This window comes from Coccinella septempunctata, chromosome 3 (assembly GCF_907165205.1).
Source record: "Coccinella septempunctata chromosome 3, icCocSept1.1, whole genome shotgun sequence".
Taxonomy (NCBI): Eukaryota; Metazoa; Arthropoda; class Insecta; order Coleoptera; family Coccinellidae; genus Coccinella; species Coccinella septempunctata.
Genome location: NC_058191.1, coordinates 5,358,414 through 5,375,773, shown reverse-complemented (window position 1 = coordinate 5,375,773; position 17,360 = coordinate 5,358,414). Strand labels below are relative to the sequence as shown.

The 17,360-nt window shown below is 35.4% G+C and overlaps 2 protein-coding genes across 2 annotated transcripts in view; one reads left to right on the top strand and one right to left on the bottom strand.

Annotated features, from left to right (window-relative positions):
• The window catches only part of LOC123310476 (gephyrin-like), a 39,651-nt gene extending 35,471 nt beyond the window's left edge, over window positions 1-4,180 (top strand). Inside the window, exon 10 of the mRNA XM_044893946.1 lies at window positions 3,939-4,180. Within this exon, the coding sequence (XP_044749881.1) occupies window positions 3,939-4,160 (222 nt within the window). The 3' untranslated portion in view covers window positions 4,161-4,180. The remainder of the gene's footprint in view (window positions 1-3,938) is intronic.
• Window positions 4,181-4,303: 123 nt separating this feature from the next.
• Window positions 4,304-14,250, bottom strand: LOC123310474 (juvenile hormone acid O-methyltransferase-like). Its single transcript, XM_044893944.1, has 3 exons — window positions 13,860-14,250; window positions 7,486-7,766; window positions 4,304-4,580 (listed from the first exon to the last, which is right to left on the bottom strand). Exons 1-3 carry the CDS (start codon window positions 14,234-14,236, stop codon window positions 4,396-4,398), a joined length of 843 nt encoding a protein of 280 aa, XP_044749879.1. The 5' UTR covers window positions 14,237-14,250; the 3' UTR covers window positions 4,304-4,395.
• Between the last annotated feature and the right edge of the window lie 3,110 nt (window positions 14,251-17,360).

The following is a 17,360-nucleotide window of genomic DNA, read 5'->3' as shown; positions in this document are numbered from 1 at the left end:
TCTAAACACTTCGAATCAATAAACTAATTCTTATCCACCTACAACTTCCATTCGGACTGGCATCAATTCCTATCGGTCTAATCTCGAAATTCAATTAACTAGCCAAGTGCCTGCACTTGCAGGAAAGTTCGTTTTGAATCCGAAACCAGCTCAGTTAGGACCGCTATCCGAACAAATTAATCGAATTAAATCTTCTTCGTTAATATAGGGGAGAGACGTTCGGTATCAGAATAACTGAGGTAGATCTTTTAGGGCGTGAGCACGAATGGCTATAAATGTAGGTAATGAATGTATTGTCTTATTTAATGCTATGGATTCGATCATCAGGGTGTATATATAATAATAATTTTGTGCCAATTTGTGCCGTAAAAAAAAATTGTGGCTGTATATTTTCCGAGATAATTTTTGATGAGTCTCCAACTTACCGCTCACACAACGCCAATAGAATTCCGACAGATGGATTAAATAAGAATTTTTTGCTCATATTTTGTGCCATCCGGGGTGTAATAGGAACATTTGGTGCCAGTATATTTTCCGAGATATAATGACTCTTCCGGTGAGCCTTCAACATGACGAAAAAAATCTATTTTGGACATATAATTGATGTTGTGCCTTTTTTTGTGCAATTCTTTCAATTATTTATTTCTGGATCAATATTACTTATACAGAAAAACATATGAAACGTAAAGAAATATTCCCTGTTGACTAGGCTTAAAAATTTTGAGGGTTATTTATTTTCCAATTTTCTTAGAAACTATCAAGTGCGCCTTGGCGATTTTGCAAGCGAGTGATACGCAATCCTCGATTGTTAGAAGAGAGACCTGACCGCACCACTGCATATGCCACGACGCCTAGATTCGCTTATAGAATTTCGATCAATAGATATGAAAGAAAACTTTTAATGATCGAACTCTAGAAGTTTGTCATATACCCTGTACGAGAGGTGTAGGGTAGTTTAGTGTTTTCAGAGGTCAACCCTAACTTTTTGTGCTAAAAATGAAAGAGAACCTTATCATTCTTTAAAATTCAAATGAATAGTGGTATACTCTTTTATTTTTGTAACTGTGATTTTCATTTAAGATAATTCATCAAGTAGATAATATTATACTACCCTTCGAAATAGGAATGTTTTCCATCTGCATGAAAGATATTCTTGAAAGTGGGACTGACAGTCACAAAGGGGACAAACTGACCTTGACCAATTACCGTCCGATTAGTCTCCTTGGTATCATTTCCAAAGTTGCTGAAACAGTGATATTTATTTGGTTACTAAATTATTCCAGAGTACCAGCATGGCTGACGATCAGTCATCACATGTCTCCATCAGTGTCTTGAGCCCTGGGCCAAATCTGTCCACTGTGGACCTGCTGATGTTATCTATCTGGACCTTTCCAGAGCCATACATCATGTTGCTCTTCGTGTTCAATCCTCATTATTTGTCTTTTTCAAATGAAAATTGCAGACAGGATCTCCAATCTTTAACATACACTCACCGGCAAAAAACGCGGCCACCTAAAATTTTGCTGAAGTTCTTTGTCCAAGAACTTTTATAAGTGTTCATCTATTTCAATAGTTTCTACCCCAAAATGTAACTGAATTCTTTGGTATAGAAACAAACTCCAGGAAAGTATTCCAAAAATGTTGATAGCTCATTTACACAGAGTGAAAAAGAACCATGTAGTCCAATTTCTCAACAGCTTGTGAAATAGTTCAGAAAATTTGTAGAATTCACACTCAGTTAATTACAAAAAACATTCTTTTAGCCATCTATCAGTTTTTATTTCACCTTGATATTTTGATTTCTTTCGAAGATACATATGTATTCAAATAAAAGCCTGGAATTTTATGAACACGCCAAGCTCTATCAAGAAACAGAAACGTACAGAATTATTATTTATTGAAAACGGAGCTCTGAATTCTCAACATTGCATACAGGGCTTTCTTTGGGAAGCTGTTATCCGGTATGCTCCATTTGTTATGAGGTACATGCAACACGTGAGGAAATAACCTATATTGAAATCTACACCAAACAAACGGGACATTATTTATTCAAATATAATTTTTATATGCAGGATATATATCCACTATGACACACAAATAACTAATCAAACGTTCAATATCTATACTTCACTTTCAGTAATCCACTATTCAACTGAGAAAACGTCTAAATGACAATAAATACATATCAAAACGTCAGTAGCAATAGCATTTCTCACAATCCTCCATATTTGTTCACGTTTTACAGCGCCCTCGACGGTAGTTAAAACGCTTATGGTGTCATGCTCTGTTCATGATCTCAAAATGATACATAGCAAATAAAGAACAATGTTACAAATATGTTACGTAGATATCATGGAGCGGGAACATGAAATTTACAAAATGTGGATATAATTTGGATACAGCACAGATACATCCCAAATATCGTATGAGGCACGTAATGGTTACAGAAAAATAACACATAAGAAAGTTACCCATTCGATCTCCCAAGAAAACATAACAGATATGTTACTGGTCACCTGGGAAGCTATCAACATTTTCGGAAAATGTTTCTGTAGTTTGTTTTAATGACAAAGAATTTCTTTACAATTTGATGTAGAAACAATGGGAAATTCTCCTCAATTTGGGTTATCACAGCATATTTTAGAATTTAGAATTTAGAATATGCAAGTTAAAACTGAATAATTATGAGTTTCATTCATGAATTTTTCAAATGCACCGTGGAAACTATTTTAAATCATTCTTTAAATATGAGGTTTTAAAAATTAAATCGCTTCGTTTCTATTTTACGATTTTGCAACAGCGCCTAGTAGAAAATACAGAGAACAATGGCTTGTTTATAACTGTTGATTTACAGCCATCATAAGGCGAGCCTCAACAGCAACCGGCCATAAAAATACCATAAAATTTTACGACCTTCCTCGTCCTTCGCAGACTTCATAAACAGCTATTTTTCTCTATCTCATCAATATGATGTATTTGTTGTCCTTTATTATCAACGCATATTTCAGTCGATGTTGCCGACTTGTGCAATAGAAACAAATTTTAAATACCCATTTTTATTTTTCATTTTTAAGTACTTTTAAGTTTTATAAAGGCAATGGGGAATTCTCCTCAATTTTGGTTATCACTGCATATGCAAGTTTAAACTTAATAATTATGAGTTTCATTCATGATTTTTTCAAATTCACCGCGGAAACTATTCAAAATCATCCTTCAAATATGGGGTTTCAAAATTTAAATCGCTTTTTGCGGAGTTTAAGATTTGGCAACAGCGCATACAAGACAATGAAAAGAACAATGTCCGATCAGCTTGTTTATAAAATAACAGCTGTTGATCTACAGGGGCATACTTACATACATACTTACTGGCGAGCTTCAACTGCAACCGGCCATAAAAATCCCATAAAATTTTACGACCTTCCTCGTTCTCTCTATGAAGTCTCATAGACAGCCATCTTTGTCTATCTCATCAAGATAATGCATTTGTTGTCCTTTATTATCAACGCATATTTCAGTCGATGTTGCCAACTTGTGCAATAGAAACGAAACGCTTTAAATTTTAAATGCCCATTTTTATTTTTCATTTTTAAGTACTTGAAATAATTTTTTTGGGAAACGGTTTCAAAATGTGACGTTTCAAAGATATTTCATAATATATACATCATATTCGCCAGAAGGAGTATTCCCTATTGAAATCGATTAAAAAATACGAAAGTTCTCGGAAAAAGGAACTTCAGCAAAATTTGATGCAATGCAGCCCCTGATCAATGGTTGCCCTATTTCCACCGGGTACAACCAATAATCCAGCAGTTTTTAGAAAAATAGAACATCTCGTTTTGGGCATCTTCGACGAAAATATGACATATAAAATGTTTTTTTTTTGTTCTCTTTTGGAGTCCCATATTGGTGTTCATGTTAATTATTTATGTTCTCAACAGGTTCCTCTCGTGACAAACAACGATGAAAGACCTTCTTACCTCAGAGCTCAAGTGAGATTTTCTGATGGGGCCTTCACAGCGACAACAACTGGGAATCAAGTGAGCAGTAGAATAAACAGCTTAGTCAACGCCAACGCTCTCGTTGTTATACCAGGCAATTATAAAAACTACACTCCATTGGAAACGTTCCACACAATCTTAATAGGAGATCTGGCCAATTAAGAACTTTCAGTTTATACTTGAAATTCGAGTCCTAGCTCGAATATTCGTTAAATGTTCCCGTACTACTTAATTGGTAACTTTTATAGTGATGAAAATTCAATACTCGTGTTATGCATTTAACTTTTCACTGTAATTGATACATGTTTCGTATGATATTGTTTTGTAGACTTTTATTGTTAATAAATTATAGTTTATGAGTTACATATAAAAACTGCTCTCTAATTGCCTTCAATCTTCACAACTTCCTTCCATGTAAAATTGCAATTGGTATATTCATCGAAGCCGGTTGATCCAAGGAGCCTTGGTCCGCTACGTTCAGTCCACTTACATCAGAAAAAAATTTCTGGAAATGTGTCAAATATAACGCTCGTTTTTCTACAGGAATTTTTCTGAAGACGGTATCCATTGAGTTGAAAACTTCTGAAAATTGAGGTAAATATATGTTTTCATATTGAACCAACAAGTGTTACGATCTAAACCGAACTAACAAGCTACCATCATTGAGGTATTAACAGAAATGTCATTTTGTCGAGAACGAGTAGTTGCTGACCATGGTTTAGGGCTCATTTGACTTCGTCAGAGCAACACGATTCATACCTTGACGATGCGGAAAATGGAATGATTCTATGTCAGTAGCGAATACGATGTAGAAAAACAAGCTAGATCTTACCGATATGTGATTGCAAAAATCGTTTATTGTGATAATAAACGAAGGGTTTTCATGTTTCCAACGTCAGAGGGCATCAGTACTATCAGTGAAGTGAAGTTTGCGACAATTTTGTGCCAAGGCTTAACTTTTGAGGACCAAGAAACTTCGTAATTGTTGGCCTTTTTTGTTTTTTTTTTGCAATATTTTCTTAGAAAAGAGCATCTGAGAAATTTTTCTCGACTTCTTTTGTAGAAGAGGAAACAACTTTTTAAATGACATCAAAATGATTCATATCTTCCAAGTGGTCAAGTGGTTCAGTCACAATTGATCGCCTAAATTAGGTTATTTTTTTCAACTTCACTCTTAAGCCCGTTTGTAACAGCCGAAAATTCTATGGAGAATTCTCTACCAAATTTTGGGAAGAAAACGGAATAAATTATTTTGTATGCAACTGAACCGAGGAATCTACCGAAAGTGCGTATGTAACTGTAAAGAATTCACAGCGCATGGATTCTCGTGAAAATTATCGTTTTCTAGCCAAAATTTAGGAGAATTCCCCAAAAAATTCTGGGCCGTTATAAACGGGCCCTAGATGCAAGTGCATTTCATGCTTTATCTCAGAAAGCATTTATCACAGGTAAAAAACACAAGACAATATCCGCATTGTGAATTGTCTGGTTATTACGAAAATAATTTTAAATTTGAAAAAAAGCATCGGCGTGCCATTTTTTCAACAAATTAAACGTTATATTTTCGAAAACCCAATTTTTTTTATTTCAACACCCTGTATCTCAGAAACAATGCGTCAGAATTCATAATCCATAGAATCTTTGTATCATAAAATCATCCGAGGAACGAGTTCCCAAACCTGAGCTGAGCTATGCGCACAGCTCCTACAGCAGCGCTTGAGCCATATACTTGATCTGCCTCTCTTACACTTACATTTGGGTAAATGCAGCTAACCTCTTGGCAAAACCATCGGATGTTATGCCATCTTCGATTTCGAAATACCCTTTGTACCGATCATAGCTGCATCATAGTGCAATAAGTTTTGTAAATCGTCTGGACAAAAAGTCATCCACACGGTTTACTGATGGATCAAAATCAGAGAGGTGCACCGTCATTGGCTTATATGGACCTAAACTGAGGATCTCTAAAGCCCTGGGAAGTGAATCCTCTATTTGACAGACCGAGACACTGGCTGTCCATGTATGTGCTCAGGAGTGTATATATAATACTTTTTTATACTTATTAAATGATTTTAAAAGCATGTCTGCTATTTAGGTGCTTCACTTCAATAAAACTAAAATTACCTACTCATTATCTTTAATCGTTGAAGGTTAAGCCTCAAGGACCTATTCATTTGAAATTAAGGAAACCGTGATCTCATTCAAATATATACGTACAGTGTAATACCAGCATTATTCAGAGAAGCATCCTTGCACGTTTCGGAGCACAAGGCTCAGATGTGCAGTGACAAGAAGAAGATCTTTATTGTTGTCAGATTTGTATATCAAATTCTCTTACAGAATATTAAATTCTTCGTTTCCTGAAACCTGTTGGACTTCGACAATTTGAACATATTGCTGCGCATTTGATGACAGCTTATGCGCAGGTCTCGCAGGATCATGCTGCAGAACAACGCAGGTGCAGAAGTTGTGGTCACTAGATTGAGACCAGTTTCGATTGTATACCAGCACCAATAGAGAATGGTTATATTGAATTGTCTTGTGAGCTGCTTATATCATACTCATGTACGCATATGAATCTAGAATGGAATAGAGATAATAAGCGATCAACCTGCAAGTATCCCCTTAGGGAGTGGTAATCTGCAGCTTCTTCTGTGTGTGACATACTTTCCAGGTTGAAGTTGGATTTGGAGAGGGACTTCTCAAACAGTTACAGCAGAACGTTGTTCAGTCTTTAGTTGCTGGCACCTGAGTAGACAACAGCAATGCATTGTGCGCCACAGTAGCTCTCTCAGATGTGTCGTTGTGATCCATGAAAATAGAAAGAGTGCTCTAGAGGGCTAGGCTTTTTTTAAATCTCTTTATGATGACGTGATGTTACACCCGCTGAAGGCGTGAACAGATAATATATGATTTCTTGCGCTTTTGACAACTCACAGCTGTTCGAACTGTGAACACAGACTAGAATCGAATGTAGAATTGCCAAAGCTGAAGAATGTTTGTCTATAAGTGTGCGCTTTCAACTATTATTTGTCGATAGAAGCAGATGATGGACGTGGCAATCCAATATTTCCTTCTCTTCAACTGAGTAGGAAAAAATTACAAAATTTTGGCGATCGATTGTGTCTGAACCACTCATATAAAGCGAACGACTTTGATGTCATTTGAGAGGCTATTTCCTCTTCTACAAAAGAAGTAAGAACAAATTTTTCGTCCGATGTACTCTCCGCAGTGAAAAATACAGGGAAAAACAAAAAGGGCGAAAATTCAGAGGATCCTTGGTCCCCAGAAGTTGAGCCCTAGCGGAAAATTGTCACAAACTTCACTTTTCCCATTGCCCTTCGTCTTTTCAAACCATTTCAGCTTGTTAGTAATTTTTAGGAATCATGGGTCTTTTTCGACCTAATTTGCCTAGGCTATCAATCAATATAGGTACAAAATAAAAAATAACATACTCTGCAAAATAATATTTTCCGCAGAGACTCACCTAGGAAATTACGTCTGTTCGATTCGAACCTCAAATTGTGATGAAACTCCTTGTTAACGAGTTGTAAGTTAACGTCTTCGAATAATGAATTTACTTCTGAATCTGGATCATCACTGGAAAAATGAGGCACAAAGTCTTTAAAATTCTCCGTATACGGTTTCCAGATCTCACATCTGTTCATCTCTGCGTAGGTACTGTACAAGGGATTTTTCTTGGAAATAAACACCAGCAGGATATCGCTGTTGGTTTTCAGCATTCTTCTGCAATTCATCAAGCCTCTCCTGAAAAAAAAAGGAATGAGTGCAGCTTTCTGTTAGGAAATTTTCAGAATTTATACAGGATAATTTCTTCTTTAAACTCTCTCAAACTAATACGGAGAATTACGAAGAATATTTTCAAGAAAAACAATTTAAATTTTTTTGTCCTAGAATTCTTTTTAAGATTTTTCTATTCATTATGCTCAAAAATAATCATAGTGCTTAAAAAGTTTGCTCTTGTAGTAGCGACTATGATAATAATACATTTTGTAAGCTTTTCTGTGAAAAAAAAATATTTAACTATTCTTTTATTTTTAAATATCGCAATGAAATGAAGAGGTTGTAACTGACACATATCATCGACAGGTGTAACCTATGTGGTTGGCAACCAAAGTGATTTTCCAGATAATATAAATATTATTCTGATGTATTTTGTCATATGCAGGATGGTCCAATGATAACTAAACACCTCGATTTTCCGACTTTAAAATGAAATTGTGGAAAATCGCTCGGAACTGCCAATTTTCTGATTCGGGGGGGATCGACTTTTCTGCTTTTTTCATACCCGTTACTTCAACCCCCTAATGGTGGTGAGCACAACCCCTGATTTTGAAGAGGAATGACCATGTTTTTGATTTACCTTAGTTTATCGTGAATATTTAAGAACTTTACAACTGTGTTAAAGCGATTGTGAATTTGTAGTAGAATTAAAATGGTGTATTCCGTAGAAGAAAAGGAGGAAATGATATAATTATTTTTTAGAAATGACGACTCCACGCGAACAACAGCGTTTTTTATTTAATGAATGACAAAGAGGGTGTATGAAAGAGACGAAGTGAGGGACGGGACTGTCTTAGGTGATGTAGCAATGGATCCGATCTTCAATATTAGGGAATAGGGAATATTCCTTCTGACGAAAATGATGTATTTTTTATGAAATATCTTTGAAACGTCACATTTTGAAATAACCATTTCAACCGTTTCCCAAAAAAAATTATTTTAAGCACTTAAAAATGAAAAATAAGAATGAGTATTTAAAATTTAAAGCGTTTCATGTGGATTGTCCAAGTTGGCAACATCGACTGAAATTTGCTTTGATAATAAAGGACAACAAATATATTATCTTGATGAGATAGACAAAGATGGCTGTCTATGAAGTCTGCGACGAATGAGGAAGGTCGTAAAATTTTATGGGATTTTTATGGCCGGTTGAAGTTGAAGCTCGCCAGTAAGTAGGCGCCTGTAGATCAACAGCTGTTATTTTATAAACAAGCTGATCGGACATTGTTCTTTTCGTTGTCTTGTATGCGTTGTTGCCAAATCGTAAACTCCGCACAAAGCGATTTGAATTTAAAACCCCATGTTTGAAGGATCATTTTGAATAGTTTCCGCGGTGAATTTGAAAAAATCATGAATGAAACTCATAATTATTCAGTTTAAACTTGCATATGCAGTGATAATCCAAATTGAGGAGAATTCCCCATTATACCACTCCGATATGTATCTGGTGTTTCACGCACAACAATCATGAGAATCCTTAAACAACATAAATTCCTTCCTTATAAGATACGATTTGTTCAGGAACTGAATGAGGATGATCGCCGACTCTAATTCTGTGAAGTGGTCAGTGAAATGATTAACACTAATCAGGACTACATGTTCGATATCTGTATTTCGGACGAGTGTTTATTTTACTTGAGGTGCATACTCAGCTCATGTTAAATGTTTGGGCGCATATTTATAGAAATCACATAATCGGCCCTTTTTTGTACCCGGTAATCTCACTGGCCAAATTTATTCAGATCTTTTGGAGAATGCTATTTATACAGGCAAGTGCAAGTATTGGAGAATGTATAGAAGACCATCAAACGATGGACGGTGCGTCAGTTCTGCAAATTTTCCTCACGCCTGAATTGGAAGAAGGGGTCATATTGTGTGGCCACCCATATTACCTGATCTGGCTCCACTACACTCCTCTCCACCAGACTTTGTCCTCGGGTTCATCTGAAATCCAAGATTTACGCTACCCAGCATGAGTCAGCGGTTGCTTTGTGAACTCATTATGAAAGCTGTCAAATTATAGTACAAATCTTGAGTAATGCATGTGATCGTGAAAGTGAATGCTGCTAGTACTAAACTAATCACAAAAGTAAGTAGGTACCCACTCATTCACTATTTCGTTATCGATGGAAATTTGGAAACGAAATTTAAGGATCAGATAGTGCTCGATAAGAACTTGAACATGAAGTATCGCAACACTCCTCATTTCTATTCAAAATCAAGGTATCTGCTTTGATGGCGCCATACCTTGAGAAAAAGTCAAGGTCTTATTAGTTATTGCGATTCTCATGAAAATAATGTTGAAAACATCTTTCACACTTTCTGGAATATTTTTGCTGAGGAGGATTTTGTTAAACAATTTTTGAAATTTTCAATTTTTTCATTCTTTATTATCATCACACTGTATGCTGGTTGGACCTGAATGTACACAAAATATTTGTTAATTGGACAAATCGTATTCACCAAAACTCAAGATTTTCAAATTATTACTTTTATTACCTATTCATGGTTTCGGTCAATTCTACTTAGAAAAAGAGTAGGGGTTACCTAAATAAACCCTATACCTAAAATGGAAACTTCTAGAGTTATCAAAGGAAAACTTGAAATAAGGGAAAAGGGACATTTCGAATTACTTGATTATTTTGTGACTTCCGGTACTTGAATTTTTATGAATTGCTGATGAATTCTCAACAATTTCAGCAAACAGTTCATAAGAAACAATGCACGAAATGTCAAAATGATTCATCGGACATACAATTCAATTTTTTCCTGTGGTCATAGAACTATCAAGCAATTCGAACTGACTTTTTTCCCTTATTTCAAATTTTTAAATCTGCCAGTTTCCTTTTTAGATATACTGTGTATTCAGGAACTGTCCTTCTCTTTTACGTAGAATTGACTGAAACAATAAAAAATAAAGGTTGTGATTTGAAAATACTGAGTTTTGTCCAACTTGATGGTCTTCTCATAAACACCCTGAACATTTTAGGTCAAGAGGGCGAACAGGGTCATACACATTCTACATACTACACAAAAGAAAAATTGGAAAAAGCTCATAAGGTTTTCACCTAAGGTTTGGCATATTTAGATACTGTTGCCATCAAATCAGGCTATAGGATTTATTTAAGCAACCCATCTCTTCTTTTACATAGACTCGACTGAAACAATAAAAAATATATGTTTTAATTGGAAGAAGGGAGAATTTATTTTCAACATTTTTTTCATGAGAATCCGTATAACTCATGAACCGTTGAATTTTTACTCAGGGTGTGGTATACTGTTACAATTTCTATCCAATCTGATATACTCCGGGTGTGCCATTTGAAACGAGGATGTAGCAGGTTGTTTCCGGTGATAAAACAAAAGCCGCAATGAGTAGACTTTATCCATTCATAGGCAGAAGAAGTCATATGAATAAGAACATCAAGTTGACGATGATTATAACTATTGCGCGACCTCAACTCACATATGGATCGGCGGCATGGGGCTTCGCAGCCAAGACCCACATCAAGAGAATACAGGCCACTGAGAATAAACTCCTTAGAATGCCGATGGATGTACCCAGGTTTGTTAGGAACAAACAAATCTACAAGGACTTGGAATGGAAAACCAGTTACAGATTTCATGAAGAGAAAGGATATTCGACAAAGCCAAACAACATCCAAATGAGGAACTACGAAGATTAGTCGACTACTATCCAACAGAAGAAGCTAGAAGGTCAAGAACCTACCACCGAAGACCGAGAGATCAGTTAAGGATTTAAATGTAACCAAAGAAGAGCTTAACCTATAAAAGGTATAGGCAGCATACAACTATCAACACGACTATGATCGTGTGAGAGTCCAGAAACCATAAGAGTCAACTGGTTAATAGTGAAAATGCCCGGAACCTATGAAGAACCAGTTAATGGTTTTTAGTGGGTCTCGAGCTCAAGAGAGTGAGAATCCCCACACTGTTCCCCCTCACGAGAGAGTGTGTTCGTCTGTCTTGCAGATTTTCCCTACATCAAAAAAAAAAATGTTTCCGGTTTAACCGGAAATTGCAGAGGTCTGGAAATATTTTGGGGAGAAAGTTCATTTTTCAGCACATAATTATGACTAGTCCTTCATGAAGTTTTAATAATAATCGCGGTGAATTATACTGCATTTTTATAGCAGAACTGTCACTGAAATTAATTCACCTAATTCTGGAAAACTTGTATATATGGATTTGTGGTTTTTTTGTTCAAACTTACACCTGTTTTGAATTGCAGTCCATTGAGAGGAATTATCAATTAGTAATTTCAAGGTGTCATCCTCAACGGAGGATAACTACCATTTCTGAAACTCAAAACTGCATATTCCAGCAAGGAAAGATTAATCGCACTTTTTAAATAACGTCATGTGGAATCCCCGAATGTGAACCGTTACCTTACTGAAGGACTTTTTTTGGTAATCCCGATACCGAGTTGTAACTGTTGTGCCGGAGTTCTTATTTCTACAATGGATTTGATCGATAAGCGGTTCGTTTGTTCCTCGAATAATTGAAGAACAGAAGAATCATCACTCATCCTTTACCACAACCAGCAGAAGTTAGATTTCTTCTATTTATATATAAATTTGTTAATTTGCAATTACTTGAACTTGTACAATAATATTTGTTATACTTGCTGAGCTAATGACCTAATGACTCTGAGTTGAACAAACAAATCGAATTTTTAGATCATTTGAGTTATCTTGACGAGGTGGAGATGAATCATTCGGAAGTTAATTCACAATTAACACACTTGAACTTATTTATTGTTTGCTCCTCACGAGTTCGATGCGAAATCTCGATAGAAATCTTCGAGCACTTGATATGAAAACTTTTTACGCACAATCTACAACCGTCATACCTTTCAATTGTATAAACACATTAAGAGCAACTTGAACCTTGCATGTTTACTGCAAGGAATCCGCTGACAGGAAAAAGCAAATTCCAACTATTGACAAGGAAACTATCAAACTTATGACTGTGGGTAAAAAATTTCGAAATACCTCAACAATAATTTGATAAAAAAATTTCAAAGGGGCGCTTCAATCGTTCTGCCAGATCTGCAGTTTCATATGTAACTTTTCATTAACGTACCTACTCAGAAATTGCTAGTAGCTCAAATGGAAACAAACATTCAAGGGCAAGTACTAGGTACTGTCGATTCGAGATCAAGACATTGGTTGCTTTTCGGATTCTACCCCAAATGCCCAAATACGAGAATGTGTCACATCTTTGAGCAATAGACTGAATTACGTACTGAGTCAGTTGAGAAGTAGAAATTACCACGTGAGAGGTAATATTAGGAATACTGAATAATTTTCAGTTATTCCTGAATTTCAGCGATATTTTGGCATATGTCGCTATGAGAATCCTTGCAATATACAGGGTGATTCATAACTATTGGGACATAGGCTAAGGGCAGATTGTTTGGACTAAAATATGGCGATAGGACCAAATATACCTCAATAAAATATTGCTGTGGAGAAAGATAGAGGGCGTTAAAGTTGAATAATATTTTCGAAAGTCCCTTAACAGAAATAGAAAAGGCATAGAAGTCGGAGGATGCCACGTAGAACATTTAATTTAAGTTTATTCTTTTTATGTTACATTGTTTTTAATTATGCTTTATCGTCGAAATAAATAAATAAAATAAGTAAATCGTCACTTCAAATCCCCTTCCGATGCTCTGAACTGTTCAACTGTGTTTTTCTTGAAAACGGATGAAAAAATACACAGTGGAATTTTGAGCAAAGAAAGAAAAAAAAATTCAACTTTAACGCCCTCTATCTTTTTCCACAGCAATATTTTATTGAGGTATATTTGGTCCTATCGCCATATTTTGGTCCAAACAATCCGCCCTTAGCCTATGTCAAAATAGTTATGAACTAGTGAATGCCGTTTTTGAATGGAGATTCTTGAGGTATTACTTCCCCAAAACGCAATATGTCGAATAATAAAAGGGAGGAATTTCGAGGAGATTGTTTGAAATATATATAACATTTCTCTCAGAAATTTCAGAGGACGAATTCAGTTATTTTCTCTCACCTAATATTCGTGACATACATGAAGCAAAAGGATGAAAATATGGCGTCGAATCTATTCTCCAAAGCTTCAGGAAGTTCATTGGTGGCAATGTCCATTTGTAGAAACGAAATATTCTTTTCTTTGTTGATTTTCTCACAATATTTTATCATACATTCGTCTATATCTGTAGCAATAATTTCATTGCAGTTTTTCGGTAACAGTGGATGCAAAATATCAAACAAAATACTTCCACTACCACAACCGATATCCATCACACTCAACGAACCATTACTAGGAATATTAAGTTTATTGAAATATGTTTCGTAAATTTTCTGGGTGCAACTTAAATGATAGATACCAAACTTGGAGTATTTCAGTACATGCGTTGCCATCTTCATAAATAAACTGAAATAGGAAACGTGTTCCCCCAATTTATCTTCTGATGATAATAGACAAAATTCATTCGATTTCAAGATAATAGTTATTTATGAACATGTATACAGTATAAATGTTATTCATTTCTGAAGATGATCTGATAGTAGTAGTAGTTATACTGATAGTTTCATTTCCCAATGAGCTATTCTGCTCATTAATCAAAAATCATTTATCAATATTTTCGATTTCTTTTGAATACGCAACCCAAGCATTCGTTTTCATATTATACAGGGTTGGTACTAATAGTCCAAGATCTCAGAGCGACCAGACATAACTTATTTTCACACAGATGAAACTTTAGGATCTCAGTAGTGTCTCATGTGCTTTGAATACCTGCGAACTTGTGGAGCTTGCCTAGTGACACCTGGGCAGATAACAGGTGGCGAAGATAACTAGAAATAAGTGTTACTTAACTTATTTTCACATGGCTGATTTTTATATATGTTTTAAAGAATATTTTTCTGAATTTATATGTTATAAGTGACAGACACTTTCCATGGGCCACAACTTTTGCCAGACGCTTTGAAGCTGCACAAAGAATAAATGAACTTTACTTATTTTCTACTCGATCTTATGATACAGGCATCCTAAACTCCTATTTTCCAAAAAAAAAAAAATTGGATTAACCAAAATTTCGATTGTACGAAATCATTTTGGTCCACATCATTTCGGATAATCGAGACTGTACTGCACTGCAATCGATTGCTGCAAAACCTGGCATCATCTACGAAAATATTAAAGAATTATTCTTTCAATAAGAGACATGCCTGTCCATTAACTATTCAAGAATTCGAAAGAAAATACTACCCCATTGTATCTGAATTAACAAGGGACTATGAATGTAGTCAGTTAGTTTATTGTGTATAAGTATATGCTGTGTATGTGCAAGAGTTGATACTCTTAGGTACGTGTACTTGTATGTGCCATGTGCGAGCAATGTATAGTATACAGTAAAGGGACTCCAAACAGATTGTGAAAGAGTTACCACATCAGTCTCACTCACTCTGAAACGCATGCATAGTGCTGTCGCGCTCACACTCCCGGCCAAATAATTTTCATGTTTAGGGGATGTTTGGTCACTACTATTCGTCTGAATGATGAAATATAGCTTTTTTATAGTTACTTCAATGACATATTTCAATATCAGACATGTGAAAATAAGTGAATTTCATTTATTTTTTGTGCAACTTCAAAGTGTCTGGCAAGAGTTTTGGCCCATGAGAAGTGTCTGGCACTTATAATATAACATCAGAATTATATTCTTCGAAACATATATCAAAATCAACCATGTGAAAATAAGTTAAGTAACACTTAGTTTTAGTTACCTCTGCCACCTGGTATCTGCCCAGGTGTCACTAGGCAAGCTCCCACAAGTTCGCAGGTATTCAAAGCACATGAGACTCTACTGAGATCCTAAAGTTTCATCTGTGTGAAAATAAGTTATGTTTGGTCGCTCTGGGATCTTACTCTATGAGTTTGGAATAAAATTAATATTTCTTCAACCACTACCTCAAAATGCTCACGGAAAAGCACCCTTATATATTACTTTCTTTAGGGGCATTTGAAGGAGAAAGTGTATCAAAATAAGCCATCTAATATTGCCAAGCTACTACTTGGTTTGCTACTACTTTTCAGCACCCAAATACTAATAAAGTAAATGTGTGGTCATATTTTGTTTACTCCAGAGGCGTTTTTTTCAAGTTCCTGATAAGAACATAAAAAGAAGACTATCGTAAGATTCGTTTTTCCATGAGCTGTTGGGTGGGGTTGCGACTAAGGGTTTGTAGAAAGGTGCATATATTTCAAGCGCTTGTAGAAAGAATATTGTTCCTAACTCTTTTGCGGAAAGTGTCTTGCTTGCACTTGCACTTGACAGAAAATAACTATTTTCTGTATTTGACGCTAGTTATTAGAGTAAAATATCTCAATATGCAACTCAAAGAGACCAAGCACAAAAGCTGAAACATAAAAGGAACATTTTTTCAAACCGACAAATTGGCAACAAATAATGAATTAATATCATGTTTTTTCTTCTTCTATCATAAAAATAATTTGTGTGTATCCCACATGTTGTTTCAGCCAGTTTTACTGACGATGCTCCGTTCTCCACTTTCTTAGCAATTTTTCATTTCGACATACTGAATCTGCTTAGACAATATATTCCATCATATCAATAAATTTTTAATGGTCAGCTAATATTTTCTATTTGAACTATATGACTGAGTATTTTCCATTCAACTACTGAACTTCTTTCAAGATATTTGGGGGCAATATTAAACATAGACCTGCTGATTTCTTTATAGAACATTTATGATAAAATGCAGTTATAGAAAATTAATGATAACCTAGGATTGGGATGGTTATTTTGGTTGATATTCATATCAGTCAGTGGTATCTGTCTACACTAATCTGATTAATGATAAACTTCCGTGTCGTCAGAAATTTTCATTTGCTAAGTCTTTCTAGAGAGTACATATTATACATCTCAATGGGAACTGATAATATCACGAGATAATTCAATAAGGAGAAGCATGTATTGATGGAAAATTCTTTTATAAACAACCTAGCCTTTGGGAGTTATCGAATATTAAAGTGATACATTGATTTTTCAGCACATCACTGAAAAGTCCGAAAGTACTATTTTGAAATTCAAAAATCACTCAATGTATCGAGAAAAACTGATTTGCTTTTCACTAGTACTTCATCATCAATAGGGCATCTTTTGTCTAGGTATAATGTCTGCTTATACACTGGGCAAAAAAATTAACGCACATTCTAAAAATCTCATTTTTAATGAAAGTTAACTCTACATTGACTTTTTTACTTCTTTTTCATGTTCTCCCGGAAAGGTTTTGAACGAAACAAGACACCTTAAATGAAAGAAAAATTCAGGATTTCACCGAATCTCCCAGATTTCTCCGAGTTGGATTCCTAAGTCATTAAGAGTAGCTGGATGATTTTCTGAACTTCTCAGCCTTCTATTGAGGTTGTCCCAAACCTGCTCAATCGGATTGAGATCTGGACTTCTTGCTGGCCATTCCATTCGAGGGACTTCAACATCTTCAAGGTACTCCTGAACGATGCGCG